This window comes from Lepisma saccharinum, chromosome 3 (genome assembly GCF_977018435.1).
Source record: "Lepisma saccharinum chromosome 3, izLepSacc3.1, whole genome shotgun sequence".
Taxonomy (NCBI): domain Eukaryota; kingdom Metazoa; phylum Arthropoda; class Insecta; order Zygentoma; family Lepismatidae; genus Lepisma; species Lepisma saccharinum.
Genome location: NC_139231.1, coordinates 15,177,626 through 15,199,157, shown reverse-complemented (window position 1 = coordinate 15,199,157; position 21,532 = coordinate 15,177,626). Strand labels below are relative to the sequence as shown.

Sequence of the window (21,532 nt, the reverse complement as noted above, 5' to 3'; positions counted from 1 at the left end):
AGATGAATCAATCTTTGAAGCACATCTCGTAAAAATATTGATCCAATTCTGATCAATATTCAGAGCATAATATATTCTGAAATAAAATTATAACCTTCAGCAGTCACTTCTCTAACCAAAATACCCAGTGCAAGAGTTGCAACTACATATATTCATTGATTTTATGTCAATATCTTTGTCTCTTAGTGGAGGTGGATTTGCAGTGAAAATATTATTGTTCCTTGAGAGTGGCACCTCCTAAGTGGACGATATTTCTCACATCCTCCGCATTTTTAGCCCTTACTTTTGAATTCCAATTCGTTGAACAAGAAAAGTAAGATATTTCATCATGGAAGATAAAATGGTATCATTAATACACTTTCTATTCAAGGGTGTTTTTGATTATTTGATACCTACTTTATAAAGTTGGTGCCAATTTTCTAAAGCACGAAAAGTTACAATCTTTATATGCTCCCTACTGTTGTGATTTGGACAGTTTAGAGTCATGGCACACTATGAGGCAGAAAGGAAGCCAAAATAAAGACCTTCAGCAGCTACTTGCAATGATTGAAATCCAAATTTCATTTTACAAACTTTATAAGCTTTGTGTTATTGAAATGTTCATACCCCCATCAACGGTTGCTTGCGACAAACCTTCGAAATCGAATTGGTGAGGAGAGGTTGAGTGCTCTATCTGTTCTGTCCTTTGAAGAGCTTGCAAAATCTTTGGATTTAAAAAATGTTGTGGCTGCTCATAAAAACAGGTGTATTTTATCGTAGTTTCTCATTTTAGCAAAAAATTAGTCACACTGTTTACATAGAACTAGTGTTAGATGTAGCATTTATACATTTATCGAGCGAGTTCATAATGAGTGTAGTTTCAATGGTGTATTTTGTACTCTCTACATGAATAGTAAGTCTCTGATATTATTCCACTCAGTAATGGCTTAGGAAGAGAAGCAATATAATTATGGCATTTTATTTGACATAAAAGATTCATGCCTAAAAGTACTTTTGTATATGATGGAACAAAATACAATATCTCATTGATTTATCTTGAGTTCTGATTGTAAAATACGCCAGAGGTAAAATTATACCCTAGTTAAGTATGAAGTAAATAGATTTTAGTCAGTATTAGTTAGCCCCCCGAGAATTTGACTCCGAAAACTTTAGCTCACAGTTATTTCAGGCTGGCGCCGTCACTGGATAGGAGCACCAAGTTTCATACACAATATGCTTACCCAAACTGTCCATCAAAATAAATGGCTCTCTCTCTAACTAGATCCACTACTCCTTTGGTATCTCCCTCCAGCCCTATTGGAAGTTGGATGAACGCTGCATTGTGTTTCAATTTAGACCTGAAAATGATATGAATTAAAGTGCTACTATATTACGTATATACACCAACAAGATTGCACATGCAATCGCCCAAAGGGACAATACAACGTGTCCTTTTCACAACACCTCTCCTACTCTCAAATTTTACAAACAATAAAGTTGCTGACCAAGGCAGTTTATTAAGATTTAAAAACACTTTACATGTAACGTTTCTACAGTCTATCAGGGTCTTCCTCAGATGAAGAAATCTATCTTTTTAGTTTAGTTCTTCGTATGAGGAAGACCCTGATAAAGTGTAGAAATGTTACATGTAAAGTGTTTTTAAATCTTAATAAACTCCCTTGGTCAGAAACTTTATTGTTCTTAATATGGAAACAAGGCTTAATTATATTATCAAATTTTACACTGCCACAGACAAATTTAACCTCCACTGCTGCCGGACTCAGGGGCGGAGTGGTAAGCACCGTGTGCTACAATGTCAGGGGTGTCGGGTTCGAATCCTGGCATGGGCATGAGTGGCTCTTCATCCATTTCATTGTATCATCGCTCAGCATCCTCATCTTTGCGATTAGCCAAAAGTGGCAGAAAAACAATATAAAAATAAACCCAAAAAAATGAATCAATTAACCTCCACCACAAAGGAACCTGCCACACCTCAAACACCATCTATATTCTTACCTGTGGTGGCTTTTACCCGGGAAGACATCCACAACCTTCAACCTCAGGATCAACACCCACCACTCCCACACCCAACACCTGAACTTCACTGTCACTGTTCATAATAGAAGTCACAACACCGCTTTTCAACAATTATTTCCAGTTTTTCTTGTATGTACGCATTGCTTGCATGATAGAATTATTTTCCTGTAGTTTACGGTTATTACAAGCATAAGAAAACAGTTTTTTCTTTGTGACGTTTCAGGAGAACACACGCTCCTTTCATCAGACATTTATTTTCATTTTGACTAAAGATACAGTTATAACAATGGTTAGTAATTTTTAAACAAAAAGAATCTGTTATATAATGGATGTTGTCAATGTTACATTGTTGTAATATAGCAACTTAACTGTGAAAAAAGCAGTCTTTTTTTTTTTTTTAAAAAAAAAATTATGAATCCCAAATATCATCAGGTAATTCAAATTCATCATTGTTTTTACAAAGTCTCTTGATGTTTTCTGTTACATTAAATTTTAAAGATGGTGGCTTACTCCATTTGTGAAAAAGAAAACTCCACACTGGATCTATGTTACCATTTTCATTATTTAATTTATTCCAGTGTTCTTCTGCAATGAACGAGGCTTCCCAGACATTCAACTCTGTGTTTCCCGTTAATCTTTTTAAAACCCTTCTCTTTTTAATCAAATGCTTCTCTTCGATGATATGAGTTGACAAACCTGTTCTTGGGTTTAGATTTATAATGTCCAAATCATGTTCGTGCCATTTATATTTGATGGCAAAATCTATCAGCAAAATAATGGTCTATCAATGGGAAACCCAGTATCCGGAATCATCTCCAGCATTTTCCTTCATTACATAGAATCTCCAATTGTTAATGCGATAGGTGCGGATATCAAACTCTACATCAGATATGTAGATGATATGCTAATTATTGCTAAAAATGAGAACACCATCATGGACGTATTTAAATCGTTAAATGAATCACATCGTCGCATAAAATTCACTTGCGAACCCATGAATAACAATGTAATTTCTTTCCTTGATCTGCAAATTAAGACAACTGACTCAACAATTCAAACATCAGTCCATAGAAAAAAATTAGCGGGGGAAAAATACATCCATGCCAAATCAGAACATTCGCGTATAACAATGGATAACATATTTTTAAATTTTTTCCTGAGAGCACAAAGACTATGTTCTAATAATGAGGATATCAAAAATGAAGAAGAAAGGCTCTTTAATATAGCAAAAGAAAATGGCTTTCACACTAACAGAATAAACCAAATCAAAAAACAAGTTGCAAGAAAACTAAAGGAAAAGAGAAATACAGACAAAGATGAAAAATCTGTTGAAAAGAAATTTGTGTGCATTCCATTCCACAAGGGATTCTCACATAAAATTGCAAAAATTTTTAGAAGTTTTAATTTCAAAATTGTTTTTAAATCACCAAGAAGTTTGGAATGTACATTTAATGAATTCAAAATGAGAAACTCGCTACCAGATGTGGAAACCACAGGAATATATAAGTTGTTCATGTTCAAAAGATTATGTGGGACAAACAGCAAGGAAAATGGCAATAAGATGGCACGAACATGATTTGGACATTATAAATCTAAACCCAAGAACAGGTTTGTCAACTCATATCATCGAAGAGAAGCATTTGATTAAAAAGAGAAGGGTTTTAAAAAGATTAACGGGAAACACAGAGTTGAATGTCTGGGAAGCCTCGTTCATTGCAGAAGAACACTGGAATAAATTAAATAATGAAAATGGTAACATAGATCCAGTGTGGAGTTTTCTTTTTCACAAATGGAGTAAGCCACCATCTTTAAAATTTAATGTAACAGAAAACATCAAGAGACTTTGTGAAAACAATGATGAATTTGAATTACCTGATGATATTTGGGATTCATAATTTTTTTTTTTAAAAAAAAAAAATAGACTGCTTTTTTCACAGTTAAGTTGCTATATTACAACAATGTAACATTGACAACATCCATTATATAACAGATTCTTTTTGTTTAAAAATTACTAACCATTGTTATAACTGTATCTTTAGTCAAAATGAAAATAAATGTCTGATGAAAGGAGCGTGTGTTCTCCTGAAACGTCACAAAGAAAAAACTGTTTTCTTATGCTTGTAATAACCGTAAACTACAGGAAAATAATTATTTCCAGGTGACGAACATGCGCTTTTTACCCCAATCCACCCACACTTCACTACAAAAATGATGGGAGGGGGCCTACAGATCAACCATGAGTGCAACCACACCCTCAGACCTGAATTATGCCAGAGCAACTTCTGATACCAAATCCAAACCCCTCATTTCCATTTTCAACTCTTCCCCTTTTCCCGCACATTACCTCCCACACATGTCACACCCACTCTACTTACACCCACTGCTCACCAGTGTCTGATGAGTGTTTCGTGTTTCCTTATCATTTTATGAAGGGTGTGTCATGGGAAAAGAATGATTTGAAGATTGATAGAACTCCAGCAATGTGTAGTGAACATTTTATATACCATAATGAAATGATATAATATCACATGCCATTTGAGGTAGATTATGTATGGAAAATAATGTCACATAAATTACGACCATTTTGGCGAATGAAAATGTCGTTGCTTGAACTGCTCTTCTATCCTCTCCAACAGTTCTTGGGTAATGAGTCCCACTTGCTGACGAATGGCATTCTTAGGTTCATCTAATGTGCGTGGCTTTCCTTCATACACTGAGGACTTCAGGTAGCCGCACAAAAAGATATCAAATGACAGGTCAGGTGGCCACAGATGCTCTAACGTCTGCAGTGCCATGACTGCAACTGACATTGAATATACTGTTGCCACCCAGAGCTGAGCCCAGCTGAGCTGATCCAAACCGAACCAAGCCAGAAATGACATGGCTGAGTGAGTTCAATGCCACCCTACTTCTATCTCTACCCCCTCTCCTAGTTTTCAAATTCTCCATTTGAAAACCACCCGTTTCCCATGATGCACCCTATATGTGAGTCATTCCACGTCAAGTGGTCTAGTTACTCTCACCCACGACACATATTTTGAATTGTTGTTTTAAGTCCACTTTATGCACAGATAGGCTAATCGGGACTGGACCTTCAGTTTAAAGTGGAATCCGAACCACTATGTGCCTCCACCTGGTACGTCACATATTCACTTCAAAATTTTGCTTGCAGAAGCATTGAAGTGTTGAAAGAAATATTCACAAAATTTTAGATTCCTAATTGTGTTGCCTGGTAAAATAGACCCTCTTATCCAATGAAGAATCAGTAGTGTTGTTCCCGAGGAAGAAAAAGCTGCCATTTATAGATGCTGATAAAATCGAAATTAGAAGGCTAATAACTGATAGTCCTATAAAAGCTTCTGTTCTTTCCAATGAAGATAAAATTAATATTCTGTTATACAAGTCCCAACAAGATTTTTTTCTCAAAGTGTGCTTAAAAATTTGTTGCAACTTATCATATAAGAGATTTTGACCAAAATTTAAGGCTTACTAATATCTAGAAAAAAGCTTAATAGATCAAAGTTTTTAGGCCACTTAGCATGAAATGATACATATATATGTATGTGTACATATATGTGCCCGTGGGTAGGTATATTTCACTACATAGGTTCATGTATTTGAACTATGTAAGATATCAATTTAATTAAAATGTAACAAAATAACGAACTTTGCTGCCTTGTGGCTCTGTGAAGACATTGTTTATTGTGCTAAACGGATAAAAGCAAATATTTCCCCTGTGCATCACAGATGGCCATGAAATTTGATGTGGAGTTAGAGCTTCGCATATTCTAGAAGTCATAGTGAAGGCGAAGTGATCAACAGAATGCTCCAGCTGTCTTTCTTCCATTGATGTGTGAGTTTTACAGTGACATCACTAGAAGAAAATTGAATCCAGCCCCCCTTCCCTCCCCCCACCACATAGCATCCAAATGTTTTACCAACTGCATCAGCATGGCCTACGTTGTTTGGAAAGTCACTTAAAAGAGAGCACTTCACAAAAGTCCAATATAGAAGTATGTGAACATAACTAATTGGGCACAGTAAATTGAGGTATAACACATGCTAAAAAAAAAGGAAAAGGGCACAAAAGTTTTCTTTAGTTTTTAAAATTATTTAAATTAATTGAAATGTTAGTTCAGCCACTAACTTCTCTCCCCCCACCACACACACACTGAACATGTCCTTATCTATTTCAGTTCGGGCCTACAAATCATAATACACTCGAATATTACCTGAGTCAATGTAGGAAATATTAATATAAAAGCTAATGGCAATATTATAAAGGTAATTCTATTCAAACTTCATCTAATAATCTAAAAATCAAAACTCTCTTGTTCACTTGTGAGTTCTGAACAATAGATACTTTTTAATTTTCCGTCAAGTAAACTACAGGGTGAGTCAGAAATATGGCTACACGTTTGAAGTAAATGTAGTGTGTTACTGTACAAGGTAGAAGAAAATGGTGAATGGTATATTAAACTTGGAACTTCATTTTCATTTCACATAAGAGTTAAGTGCCTGGGCTTATGAAATTAGCCAAGATGGCGCTGAACAGTTGCAGTGTGGACAATTTCATACCAGAATTAACCTTTTAACATAAAAGCCCGAGTATACTCGGGTTTTTAATTTCCACGAAAATATAATATCCCGAGTATATTCGGGGTAACTTCTTTTTATCCGTACACATTTTAAAAGGACGATTATACTCGTTTTTCTATGTTTCTGCATGTTTCCGCTAGATAGTGCTGTTGAAGTTGTTGTTTACTTGTCTTTCCGGTAGATGTCACTAATAGTGCTGTTGAAGTTTTTTTTTGTCTTTCCGGTAGATGTCACTAATCTCCTTCTTTTGATGTTTATTTTCGTCTACGGCATAGGTGTGAGAAAGTCAGTTAGGGTGCCTTTGTTTTCTTCGTGTTTCTTGGTGGTATTCTTCTTCTTTTGTGAAAATGGAGAGTGAAGAAGAGCTTGATATTCAGTTTAACGGTTCAGATAGCTCCGAAGAAAGTCATGAAGAAAGTTCAGAAGAAAGTGATGTGTCAGATTCATCGGAAACTGACTTTGCAAGTGCCAGACAGTGTGCGTGATGCTAGAGGGAAGAAGGCTAGAAGAGAATCCAGATACATGTGTGAGGAATGCAGTGTAGCTTTGTGCATTGATCCATGTTTCAGGGCTTATCACACAGTCAGTACCATATAAACAATGTATTTCACATTTAGTGGGTACACTTATACACGTTTTTGGACTAATGACAAAGTCCCTATAATATAAACAATTGTTTTCAAGTTCACTAATTAGTGTTTCAGTGCTATTTTGTGTTTATTTTGATTATTAAAATAACTTACCTTGATTTTTTAACAAGTTCTATTGGTAATATTTTACTCATTGATAGCACGAGTATACTCGGGATTTTATCTTAGGGGCTTTTCAGATGCATGTATCTCATTGTTGAGTTGTCAACAATCAACATTAATATAACCATATATAATGTTCTTAACTGATTATTTCAACAGAGTAATAAAAAAATTACATTAAAATCGAAACAATTTTTTTAATAAAATCTGTATGTTAAGAGGTTAATGTGAGGCTGAGACGTAATTTTAATATAACATTGTTACCATCAACTGTAGGAAAGTGGAGAAAACTACTGCTTGCACCACACAACTCTTACAATCATTATGTATGCAATTGCCCATGCTGCAACTGTAAGCTGCTGCTGTATGTTCAGCATCATCTTGGCTAATTACATAAGCTCAGGTGAAATATTATGTGAAATAAAAAATAAAGTTTCAAGTTTAATATACCATTCACCATTTTCGTCTACATTGTACAGTAACACACTACATTTACTTCAAACGTATAGCCATATTTCTGACTCACCCTGTATGTACATATTTTGAATCCAAAATATCCTGTAAATACTATTTCATCAAACTATGTCATGAGACAGAGTGATATGTTCATAAAATCAAGTTCAAAATTTAATTTTCTATAATGTTGTAATGTTCTATAATGTTTAATATAAATCTTTCCTTGTGGCTGTACATACTCATTATAAAATGAGATAACACACTAAACACATACCTCATTTGTGACAAAACTCTCTCAGGATTTGCACCTGATCGATCCAACTTGTTTATGAAAGCTAGGCATGGTACACTATACCTCGACATTTGCCTATTTACTGTTAGGGTCTGGCTTTGGACTCCACCCACAGCACACAGAACCAAGATGGCACCATCCAACACTCTCAGAGCTCTTTCCACCTCAACAGTGAAGTCCACGTGCCCTGAAAGTATAAAATAGGCTTCTCTGACACCTATACACCCACTAGACAGGTATGCTCCTAATAAAGCAATGACCTCTATGAATAAAATTGAGCACTTGGCTCATTTCTCAACTTTTTTGGAGCATGTACTATTTTACATTTTTTAATATAAATGAAAAAGTACATGTTCATTGTCAGAGAACGGATTTATATGTAAATACAAATTTATGTCAGAAGCTGAAATCAGTTATATTTTTGTATTATCTTTGTGCATAGTGGCATGTAGATTTGAAAAAATCAGTTTTAATTTTCCATATTTGTACATATATTAGGTTCTGGTTCATATTTTACATAGTTTAGTTATTTTTACATATTATTTCAATATTTCAGAACGTTTTGCAACATATGCTCCATATTTGAGGAATAACTACATGTCCCCGTGCGAATGAAAGAGTTGGGTGAATTTATTGCAAATAACTGACAAAGTTCAAAGTGATATTAAACAAACGAAATTTCACTACTTTTTTTATACCCTTCAATTGCTTCAATGACATGTTTTCTGTCATTCGAACAATAATATTTTCATTTTCAATTTTACACCTCCCGACTGTTTGCTTTTGTTATTGTAAAACTCTTGAAATTCCTGCTTATTTTCAATTGTTGTCACCAATGTGAGAAGTGAGAAAATGGGTCAATGACAATAAGGCATATCTGATTAGATCAGATAAGGAAAGTACAATGATAATAATGGAACAAGATGCGTATCATAAGAAATTAGAGGATACTTTTAGGAATAAGGATTTCGAAGAAATTAAATTAACTGGATGTCCCAATCAATAAGATTAGAAATGAGACAAAGAAAGGCATCAAAACTAGCATCACCCTAGGAATTGCTGAAAAAAAGAAACTTATCAAAGGAGTCAAAGAAGGGAAGATTCCAACATCCTTTGGTATCCCAAAAACACATAAACCCAAAGTCCCACTTAGACCTATTATCCCAATGTATGATCATCCGGGCTATGGTTTGGCCAAAGAAATGGTTAAGGGACTGGGGAAGATCAAGGATAATCCTCAGTTTAGTGTAAAAAACTCCATTGAAAAACTGGTTTTGGGGGATAATGACACCATTAGTAGTTTTGATGTTGTTAACTTATTCCCGAGTGTACCCCAAGAAAAAGCTGGAGACTGCCTCCAGAGATGGCTTTTAGACAATGGGGTGGAGATTCTTGTCGCATGGGAGTATGTCCGATGTTTTTTCTTGTTACTGAACATAATTACTTTTCTGTAAACAGTAAGATTTTTTGGCAAAAAGAGGGACTGGCCATGGGCAACCCAATCTCGGGTCTCATCATCAACGTTTTCATGCATTATGTTGAAAAAGCGGCTTTAGATCAAGTGGGGGTAGGCTTAATGTATTATGGCAGATACATTGACGACATCCTCATTATAGGGGACAGCAATGCATTAGACACAGCTTTGGTTGAATTAGGGAAACAAGATGAAAGAATCAGTTTTACCAAGGAAAATATAAAGGACGGGAGTATTAATTTTTTAAAATTAAGCTTTACCAAAACTAAAAAAGGGCTTTCAACCGGTAAAAAAGTGCTCCCCTGTGCTTAGCACCACACCATGAAGGCATATAGGGGTTGTGAGGGTAACGCCCCACACTTTCTTGATCCGAGCTTTCAACCGGTGTTTTTCATAAACCACTGGCAGGTGAACTGTACCTCAACAAAAAATCAGAACACACCAGTGGGGTTAAAGTGAACATTTTCCTTAATTTCTTTATCCGAGCCGAAAGACTGTGTAATAATAGAAATGAAAAAAGAGAGAGAAATCGCCTGGATTAAAAGGGTAGGTCAGAAGAATGGATATAATATCCGAGAATTAGATAGGATGGCTAGGAAAGCGAGAAAGATTATAGTGAATGAAAATAATAATCAAAAATAAAAAGATGATAATGAAAAATGTAATGAAGGACATTTCGTCAGAATCCCCTATTACAAGGGGGTTTCCGAAAAGATCACAAAAACAATGAGAAAATACGGCGTAAAATGTAGGATGAAGGCCTCTAGAAATATTGAAAAGAATTTTACCGAATACAGAAAAGAGGGGAACAATGATAATCCGGAAGAACAAAAAGGGGTATACCAGATCGAATGTGAATGCGGGAATGAATATGTAGGGCAGACGGGGAGAAACATGCACACTAGATGGGACAAACACGATAAAGATATTAAGGAAGGGGTACAGGAACGTTTATGAAGCTGCATTTATATGCACAGGAAAAAGGAATAAGCTTAACAGAGATGATGGTAATCTGGAGGAAGGGTGGATCGTTTTTCTTAAAAAGTGGGATAAAGCGGTAAATACCGACACTAAAATAGGTTTTCATGTCACTCCCGAGGTTGTGAAGGCTGTCGAAGAAGAGAGGGAGTTCACCTTGGAATGGTGATGTATATGATCGTAAGAGGGGAACGTTGGAGGGGAAATTTCACCTTCAATGCAAGATAGGAACGCTCCCAGTCCATGTGTTCTACCCATAACTGATGGAAGTCACTAGGGGACTGTAATAGGTCTTCCATTTTTATTTGTTTTAGTTGTGGTTTTTGTTTTTAACATAGGGAATTTTTAACCAGCAAAGACTTCCATCGGAGTTTTTATGCTGTCACCGTAAGTTTTTTACCTTTTCTATCCTCAACCTGAATCCTCAACTTACGATTTAACAACGTGGTACCATGTTTGCAATGATCAGAACGCTACATTTTAAAAGTAGCTTCGCTACAGCTACAGCTACTCTTCCAAAATGTAGCTTCGCTACAGCTACAGCTACATTTACCAAAAAGTAGCTCGCTACGCTACTCCTGATCGCTACTCGCTACTTTGCTACTTTTTGCGCTACTTCTGCATAAAAAAATAAAAACAACCATATGGGTATTAAAAATCTCCTACTACTGGTAAATAGATTCTGTTATTTTTTTATCCTGATTCCAGTCATTCAATAATTTTGATAGCAGTGTTACTTCAGTTACTTATTTTTACTATAGTTTTGAGAATACCATACCTATGCAAGTGGCATCTCAATTCATATTTGATATATGAATATTGCAATTAGAGTGTTACCCAAATTAATGATTACAACTATACACAAATCAAATTTGGTAGGATTACGTATTTGCGTATGTTCACATCAACATATTTTTCTTGAGAATAAATATTTCATTTTTTATAGACTGATATGAAGACAGCATTTTGAATGAAAAGTACCTGAAGCCCTTTGACTACAAAAGGGCCTCAGGTTCAATTCCCAGGGAAGGCACATAGGGGTTAGGATCCAGTCTCGATCAGCTTATCTATGCATAAAATGGACTCAAAACAAAAACTAGGAAAGACGCCAAGTTGGGAGGATGGGATCCTCCTGCTCCTCCATGAAAGGTAGAAAGTGACTATAGATAAGAGAATAATTAAATAAACCATTCATCCTCATTGTCGTGATTGACAGAAGTGGAAGAATAGATGAGGAGGTAAACAGAAGAGGACAAATGGGTGGTGGACTATATCAAAGCGTTCGAAGATTAATATGGAACAGGGATATACCTATGAAATGCAAGAAGGTAATATATAACACATACTATGTGCCAATAATTGCGTATGGAGCAGAGACTTGGACAATGACAGAGAGAGACAAAAAAAAGTTGCAGGCAGTGGAGATTAAATTTTTAAGGAGTATTTTGAGGAAGACTAGAAGGGATAGAATAAGGAATGAGGAGATCCGACAGACAGTGAGTGTGGTGAAGCATCAGGACAGGATAGATCAGGCACAGATGAGATGGTTCGGACACATGAAGAGGATGGATGCAGAAAGACTACCAGTAAGAGCTTACAATTCACAAGGAGTGGGAATAAGGCCAAGGGGGAGACCAAGATATTGATGGAAAGAGCAGATAGTGGAGTGTTAGGAGAAGAGGACAAGATTGCAACACCGTGCAAAGAGAGGAGAGGTGGAAGACCTGAAAAAATGGAGAGGCTTGACTTATATGTTGACCCAGCCAGAGGCAGGAAATGGCAAGGGATGATGATGATGTCATGATTAGCAAAAGTTACAGAAAAGTGACGCAAAAGTAGGAGAAATACATAAATTTGAAAACTATGTATACATATTAACTAAAGAAAATTGTCGTTTCTGTAGGAAAGTCAATAACCATACATACTTTTTGCAATATGATAAAATTATTGAGGAAACTGTCGTGTAAACCTGACTGTTCTAAACATATTGTAATTTTAAAATTTGAGAACAAATACTATCGCGAAAATAATTCTAATTCCAGAAATTCTATGATTCTTGTAACAATAATTTCCTGCTGGTGAGATCCTATATACTGACGATGATCAATGCTGTTACCGTACTGAGCCATTTATTGCTGGCACTATTTCCTTGTCAGTGCAGTGGAAAATCCATCACTCATTTTTGCACTGCAAGTTGTGTCTTACACAGCAATTAATGACATTTTGGTGTCTCTTACACCATGGATATCAACAGGATTTGTTCCGGGGGTGACACAAACGAGGCACTTTTTTCCAGTGGTGCAGCAAACAAGGCATGTTTCTCCCCAAAATAGCGATGCAGCTAAAAAGACGTAGCTGTTAGCAGGAATATATTCATATATGTCAGTTAGTTATCTGGATATCTGAATTATTCAGCTACTAATTAATTAAATTACACATATATCTATAATCTACAATCTAGATAATCTGTACCTCCATGTAATAAACTGTCTTTATGAACCTCCTGCAAAATTAAGGGTTATTGTCGATTTTTTCTGACGCTGTTGCCACATTCAAAATTCACCTCAAAATGCTGAGAAAAAATGTAGCTGTAGCGAAATTTTCGCTACAACTACAGGAATTTTGTAGCTTCGCTACCGCTACAACTACAATTTTCAAAATGTAGCGTCGCTACAGCTACAACTACAAATTTTGTAGCTAGCTACAGTAGCGACGCTACAAGTAGCTCGCTACTTCTGACCACTGCATGTTTGGCACCTAAAGTTTTTTATTTTATTACCTGATGAAGGAAGTAGTACAGACTTCCGAAACGTCGTTCTGAAACATTCCTACTCACTCACGTAAATTATTTATATATTTTTATTTGAATTGATAGTGAGTAAAATGCACCATTGTAATAACGTATTTAATTGCTTAATGAAAAGTTTCCCGTTTTTCTTACTTGTTTTGATTATGCATAGTTCAGGACACGGTCCCCCATGATTCACCACCTCCAACTTTTCGGTATAACTTCTTGACTGGAACAGTTTTCGAAGAAGATCCCTAATCGAGTACTTACATGCACCACTCCAAATCAATGGCTTGTCTAGTTTGTGAACCTGGTGGTTATTTTCAATGTAGACCATATTTTTTACACAAGACAGGGGTAAAAAAAGAAGAACAGAATAACACAGGACAATGGCCACAGTAAAGAAAACACGTATCCACAGCACCCACACTTCCAAATGCACCCCCTCTCTTCCTCACCCTATTTGCAGTGTTACCTACCCTCTATATTTCAGAGTTACTGACTAAATGAAGGATATGTCCAAGTATTGTCTGGTGATTTTATACCTTATAAATACCATATGACTGGTACTGATTGACTAACTTCATAAGTTAATTTGTTCATTACTGTTAAGTTTCACACATGAATATTGAATAATCGTTCCGAGTTAGATTATGCATTGAAAATTCTGGAAGTTAGCAACACTTGTGGCCAGTGCGGACGTGTTTCCAATACCCTTGCCAAAGAGGAAGCAGGCTGGGTGTCACTTGTCGACGACCTTCTTTATTTTTTATGGAGGAAGGAGGACAGTGACCATGCAAAAACTGCATAAGTCACTCGAAAAGTGGGGAGAAAGGTGAGCAGTCTTCCTTCTAATGTTGAAAGCTGTGCCACGTTGCCGAGCCTCGTAAAGGGTGCAGTCACTTTATGTTTGCAACCAATACGACAGGAAATATGGGAATTGAAAAGTCTGCATATATAAATATCTTAAACTAGATAAATTACATTCCAAGGTGTATAAAGGCATTGAAAAACATGAACTTAAGATATCAAAATTGTTTTCGAACAAATAACGCAAGCGGTGCTTGCCCCACTTTCCTTTACTGCACACTGCTGCCACTACCATAGGCTTGTAGTCCAATTTGTACTGACAAAATAAGGTACGATTTGTAACACTACTGTTTGCAGTTTCCAGAATATTAAATGTTACTTAAAACATTGTGGAATTTTAAATTAAATTATGGGAATTTGCATAAACATCCAGAAAACAGCCTGGGCATCTAAGGGTTAACCCTAGCTTACCCGAGGAACAGGAAGGGGAGTTATCAGACCCACTACCTCTATCTTTTCAATTTTTCAACTGTGAAAATTTTAGTAAAAAATGAAAATAAAACACATTGTTCCCTAAGGTGTATCCAATATTTCTGTATCACTTTTGTTCATAGAAACATAGTTACAAAGATTCTCTTACTGAAATGCTGTGTGAAAAAAATAATAGAAGTTTCATAACCTCTACTATCATGTGGGTCATTCCATGGCAAATCACCGAAATGGTAGTCGCCACTACGTCTCCAATTTTAATAAAATTTTGCACAAATGTGTCTGAGGGTATTATGGAAAACTGTGAAATTATTTATGTCTACGGTCATTAGTTTGGGCTACAGGACTGATTAAAGTTACCGTCTCAGTGTGTAGTGACGTGGTAACGTACAGCGCGAAGGTACAAGATAAATGCTTGTAGCGTAACGAAAAGAAATGACATATGATTTCTAGTTGTATTATGTAAAGGAAATATATACAATGAAAAAAGGTAAGTTTGGTAACAACTATATTAATTTGTGGTTGTCTTTTTCATAACCGAAAAAGCAACTTCCCACACATATATGTGGTATATATGTGGAAATATGTCATATTTTAAAGTGGAAGGAAATAAAGTGCAATCTTCATAGTTCTCACAAGAACAGTTCCCAAGGTGTGGGGTCTCCACACTAAAAAGGAAGACTGCAATATATTTCTTTCTTGCTTAAAAAGTGTCTCATATATGTTAAAAATATGAAAAAGCTAAAACAAGCACTCTTTTTGGGTGCAAAGTTCCATATGACGGAAATATATCAAGAAGAAATGAGTGGCAGTAAAATATTGTACTATTCCAACATGTTCCTCAGGAGAAATTTCATGATTGCACTCTGAACCATTTTCATAGAATACTGAATTATGTGTACTGCCGTTCTGCTAATATCTGCTTTCACATATAATGCGTAATTGAGTTTTCCTTTCAAATATTTCAGGTTGCTGTACCCATGCACTCACACCTGTAAAATAGTATATTCCAAAACAAAAAAGTTAATGCAAATTGTGAAACATTTGTGCATCTTAATACTCATTTGTTTCATGTCAATTTCAGGACACTTTTGTTTTCTTGCCAAATCTATTGTGTGATATGAGGCTGGCTTCTGGTGGTGTACCGTAATATTTTGGTGGGAGCAGTGGTGTTTTTAGATTATTTAGTGTGAAGAACAGTACGACAGGAAGACATTCATTCTGTGTGTGATAACTCAAAGTGAAATAAACACAGACATGGCATTGCCTCAGGGCTGTGTGTCACATGAACCCTGAGTGCAGTGCAGTGTAGGCTTGAAGATAGACAGTGCTTGTCACCTACATCACTACACACAAAAAAACAGGAACTGTATTGGTAAGCACCCTGCTAGGTTTAGATCAAGAACTGTTGAAATTTAGAATAGGTAGTGTGGATAAAATTTGTTTCCATCATGCAAAGGTTTACTTGCAAAACTATTCTCCCATATTTGGTTCTCATTGCTGCGACCCATTTTCCTATCACAAGGGTCCTTGGAAGAAGTCACTAAGGACAATTACTGTAGAAACAGCAAGGATATATGGTGGTAAACTGATTCCTGGGCAAAAATTGTGTGGAAAATGTGAGACACACGTGAAAGAAACACTGTACCAGCCTGATGATTTGGGTAATGTTGATGAGGTAAATGACAGTGATTATGTCCCAGACTGCAGTGCTAGTCCATTAAAGAGACTGAATTCAAGTCTGCATGAAATACAAGTATCTCCCATGAAGACACTTACTCATGTGAACAAAGAGAAGAGGAAAAGGTATGGAAAAGCAAAAATGAAACAAATACAATCTTCTATTGCAAAGCATGTTGCAACAGTTTTACATATCCCTGAAGAGTCTGCTCAGGCTACAAAAACTCATGCTGAACATGACCTAAACCTTCTCATGTCAGAACTTCAGCAGAAATTCATCAAGGCTTCAAGAGCTGAACAGCTTCAAATACTCACACTTGCTCCTCATAGTTGGCAAACAACAAAGGTTAAAGAATATTTCAACACTACTGAGTACATGGTATGAACAGCCAAAAAACTGAAAGCTGAGAAAGGAATACTGCCTTCACCAAAGACTGGCATTGCTCTGAATGGGGATACCATTGATGCTTGCTGCAAATTTTATGAGAATGATGAAAACGGCCGAATATGTGCAGGAAAGAAAGACACCATTTCTGTGAAGGTTGACAGAGGAAGGAAGCATAAACAAAAGCATTCGGTAATGTGCAATTTAAAAGAGTTGTATGCATTGTTTTTTATAAATCTCTGTCATCATGAGGAGGATTTCGGTTTGAAAGCAGAGTGGCACTTTTTTGCTAGTTGTCATGGGAAGGGACCTTCTGATGGTGTAGGTGCCACAGTGAAACGGTTGGCAACTAGGGCAAGCATACAAAGACCATACAATAATTATATTCTAACTCCTATGCAACTATGTGAATTTGCATCTACAATCAAGAACATTCAGGTTTTCTATGTCAGCTCTAAGGAAATTGAACAGCAAACAGACAAGTTAAAGCCACGATTTGCTCAAGCAACTTGCACTGAAGGAACAAGAAGTCTTCATTGTTTGATACCACTAACCAAAACATGCATGCTTACATTTCACATATCCAGAATGACTACAAAAACTGAAATTAGTGATATCTAAAGAAGTATCCAACATGCCATTAACACAAGGTAAAATAATGCTACACAGCTCATCATACGTTGCTCGTGTGTACAATTCGCAGTGGTGGTTGGGGATCATTACAGAAGTATCTCATGACAACAGTGAATATCGTGTCAAATTTATGCACCCTCATGGACCTGCACAGAGTTTTACATGGCCGAGCAAGGAAGATTCATGTTGGCTTCCACACACTGACATTTTGCTCAGAATTTCACCACCTGGCACAGTTACTGGGAGAACATATACTCTGGATTCAGCAACTGTGCAACGTATTCACACTGCATTTCGACAAACAAATGAGCTGTTTTCAGTGAACTAAATTGACAACCTTCACTGTCAATGTAAAATTATATTCCACATTGCAACTCTCAGATTGATCCCTTGAAATTACTTTCCACTTACAACTTCCAGTTGACTTGGGGTATGATTATTGGAAACTTCCATATTACGGACATTCTACACTGCACGCATTTCGTGTGTCCACAACAGATACCAAATGAGGCAGAGTGCAATTTTCATATTTCCTGTAAATAATACCAAAGTTCAAGTGTTTCTAATTATACCACCTGCATAGTGTTGCCAACTTTCCCATTACAAGATTTTAATTCCTGAAATAGCCTCATTTTGCACTTTCCCACACACACTGTAAAAAGTGTCTCTAATTTATAACCAGAAACAATGAATTTCAACCACTTTCTGGGCATACACATATAAAGGTAAGGCAAAATCTACATTTCGTTACAACCAAGTATACTTTACTTTGTACATTAAAGCAAAAACATATTTTCTATCTCAGTTCATTGTTTCTTAACAATTATGTGAAAATGTCGGTGTCTTGTACTTTTTTTTTGAAGGATCACATTCTTTAGAGGCACCCTGTACAATATGTATTATGTTTTGAAATGAGATATTTCACACAATGATATTTCCTTACTAACTCTATACATGCACAAAAGCTTGTTACAATCTGTTACTATGAGGCGACCCGTTCCCGGACAATTCTGGTGACTTTCCCATGGAATGACCCTTGTAAGAATAGAACATCAAATGTCGTTATTACAACCTAGCTACAAACTACTGGTTCCGTATTCCAAAACTGAGAGCACCTACCTGGAGTGTCAATTATATTTATGTTATGGTCTTTCCAAATAGTGTAGGTTGCTGCTGATTGGATAGTGATTCCACGCTGCCTCTCAAGTTCCATGGAATCCATTGTTGCCCCAATATTGTCCTTTCCTTTTACCTTAAAGGTAGAAATGCAACAGTAAATGACCAAATGTGAAACAAAATAAAACACTGCTATGAATTACTCAGTACAAAATTTAACAATCAACTGAACAGGTTACAAGAAATAACTTTTGTATTAAGGTTGATGCAAAAATAATCGCTGATTTTGAGCGGTAACTTTGAAATGCTATAATGCGATTTAAACTTACTGTCATTAATATAAAAAAAGACCATTACAATGAACATAGTTTTTGCAAATGAGAAACAAATTTGTTTATTCCTGTAGCATAAAATTCCTGGCTTCTGGAGTTGACGAACTCTGTTCTGCAGTGTCCTGGTTGTTGAAACGTTTTTCTCGTAGAAAGTTGTCGAGATGATTGAAGAAGTGGTGGTCGGTTGGCGAGACGTGTGATGAGTATGGAGGGTGAGGCAGAGTTCCATAGCCCAATTCTTTCTGCTTTTGGAGGGTTGATTATGCGACATGTGGTTGAGTGTTGTTGTGCAAAGGGATTGGGCCTTTTCTCTTCAGCAATAACGACACAGACATTCCAGTTTCCGCAGCATGTCATTGATTTCTTGACAATACCTCACTGCTGCGATGGTTTCGGTGGGATTCTGAAAGTTGTAGTGGATGATGCCGGCAGCAGACCACCAAACAGTCACCTTGACCTTCTTTTGATGCAATTTCGGCTTTGGGGAATGTTTAGGAGTTTTGTCGTGGTCCAACCATTGTGATGAACACTGTGTACAGGATACACTTTTCTTTGCATATCAGAATGCGTTCGAGAAATTGGTCATAATCGTTGAGCAAAAGGAGCACACTACAAAACGAAGATTTTTTTTTTTTAATTCTTATTTAATTCACGACCTCGTGCCACTTACAGAGTTTTTCACCTTCCCAATTTCTTTCAAATGGTGAATAATGGTAAATAGATAATACCAAATTCCTCTACAACCTCTCCTGTTGCTTTGAGCAGTTCATCTTTCAATATCACATTCATTTGTTTGTTGTGAACTTCCGATGTGCGACCACGATATTCCTCATCTTAGAGACTAAAATGGCCGATAAGAAATTTTTTGAACCACCCGCGCACTGTATGATGAAAAATGCTTCCCTCGCGTCACACTTTAGTGACATTTCAAGTTGCTTCTGCGAGTCTGCGACCAAGTTCAAAGTCGTGAAGCAAAACGATGTGCATTTCTTGCTTTGACAGAGCCATTATCTTAATAGATCAAATGCTCTGAAACGTTTATCTTCACATAGATTAAGTTATATGTATGTCAGCAATTATATTTTTGGGTTTCTCCTGTGCTTTGAAACTACAGTTTATTTAAAAATATTAAAATTGTAACTCGATTGGTTGAAATACTATGCTACAATGGTGGCAGTGGCAGTATACATTATATGTAGACACTTAATCATGCAGTTCGCAACACTGAGGACACCAGCCGACTTCACAGACAGAACCCGACTTTCTTTCATCCCTTACTGATTGAAAAACAAAGTTTCCCTCCATATAATGTAGTCTCTCATTGGAAGGTTCAAGGTTGCCTGTTTCTCTTTGAACCCTTGTTGGCTCTGGCTACAAGCTGGTGATGTGTCACAGATGTTTTGTCAACATGCCACAAGAGAGGTGGGGATGGCCCCACATCGGAAAAGGACAAGCCTTGGAGGCTTACAGGTTGGTTCTGTTGAAGTAACGGGGAAATAATGAAAAACTAAAAGTTAAAGAAATAACTTTGCAACTGTAATGCTCTGTGCCAGCACTGCTGGCCTTGCTGTACTGGAGTGCATGCGCATGTATATACGTATCTGTTGTGTATACATTTGCATGTTTGTATGTGTGTGCGTGTGTGAATGTGTACATATGTAGCATTGCTTTATATCCAAATTTTTAAAATGTCTTCATCTCGTAGGGAGTTGTGAAATTGACATATGTATATTCAGATTCCTACCTACAGTCCATTTTTTCCACTACGAAGTGGATGTAAACAAAAGCACTTGTTCTAGAGAAAGCCAGTGTAGCCCTATTGGTGGATTCTGGCAGTACTCCCTCCGCAGACCTTTTGCACCCTGAAAGATAGTCCCTCCAATGCCATCTCAAAACTAGAGTTATATAGCATTGTATGCTGTTCAAAGCATTTACTAGCCTTATCCTTGCTTATGAATTCATAACCATTCTTTAGTATAGCACCTACGGTGACATTCACAAATTCAAACTAATGAAATTCCTGCTACTTGTCCGTCACTCTGTGTTGTGCAGTGTTGCAAATTTGCAATATTAAGTAGAGTCTATAGTCTTGAAACACCGCACTAGACACAATCAGAAAACATGATCTCTAGGTTACACACGCGTTGATGTATACACTACAAACACGGACACACTACTTTCAACTTCATGCGTTTTATCTAGAATGGTAAAATCAACACACTACAAAAGATTGTAGGGAAATCTTTGAGAAAGCCGAAGTGCTTGGTACAAATACAACCAGTAATGCTTAAAATCGTACAGAAAGTTAATTTAGCATTTATTAAATGATCCACCTACGCTTCCTTTACTTAACTTCCCACATAAAACACGTTCTGATTTCAGGAACCTGGAATTCCCCAAGCTTGTCAAAAAAAAAATGCCAGATGCATACACTGGCAACTGCTTCCAAGAAGGAATTTGTAAAGGGCAGGACACAAGCTTTTGGCGTTACAGATGGCAAACTGTGCCATTCACGTTATAGATGGCAAACTGTGCCATTCAGTGTTGCCACCCGACCTTTATAGACACATCGTTACAATTCGGTATATTCCAAAGTTGTTATCGTATCTAATTGCTATACAGCCAACTTCGCAACTACAAAGTTTTATTAATGTTCCAACATGCGTGTACGTAATACTTCACATTTCTTGTATCTAATTCATAAGGAAAAAAATAATATAGTTCGAGACACT

General features: G+C 36.6%; 1 protein-coding gene across 1 annotated transcript in view; it reads right to left on the bottom strand.

Annotated features, from left to right (window-relative positions):
* mEFG1 (mitochondrial translation elongation factor G 1) overlaps nt 1-21,532 on the bottom strand; it is an 85,929-nt gene that overhangs the window by 51,904 nt on the left and 12,493 nt on the right. The window contains exons 3-5 of the mRNA XM_083118320.1: nt 18,472-18,604; nt 8,098-8,302; nt 1,221-1,337 (exon numbers count right to left, since the gene is read on the bottom strand). Coding sequence (XP_082974446.1) covers nt 1,221-1,337; nt 8,098-8,302; nt 18,472-18,604 — 455 coding nt within the window. The remainder of the gene's footprint in view (nt 1-1,220; nt 1,338-8,097; nt 8,303-18,471; nt 18,605-21,532) is intronic.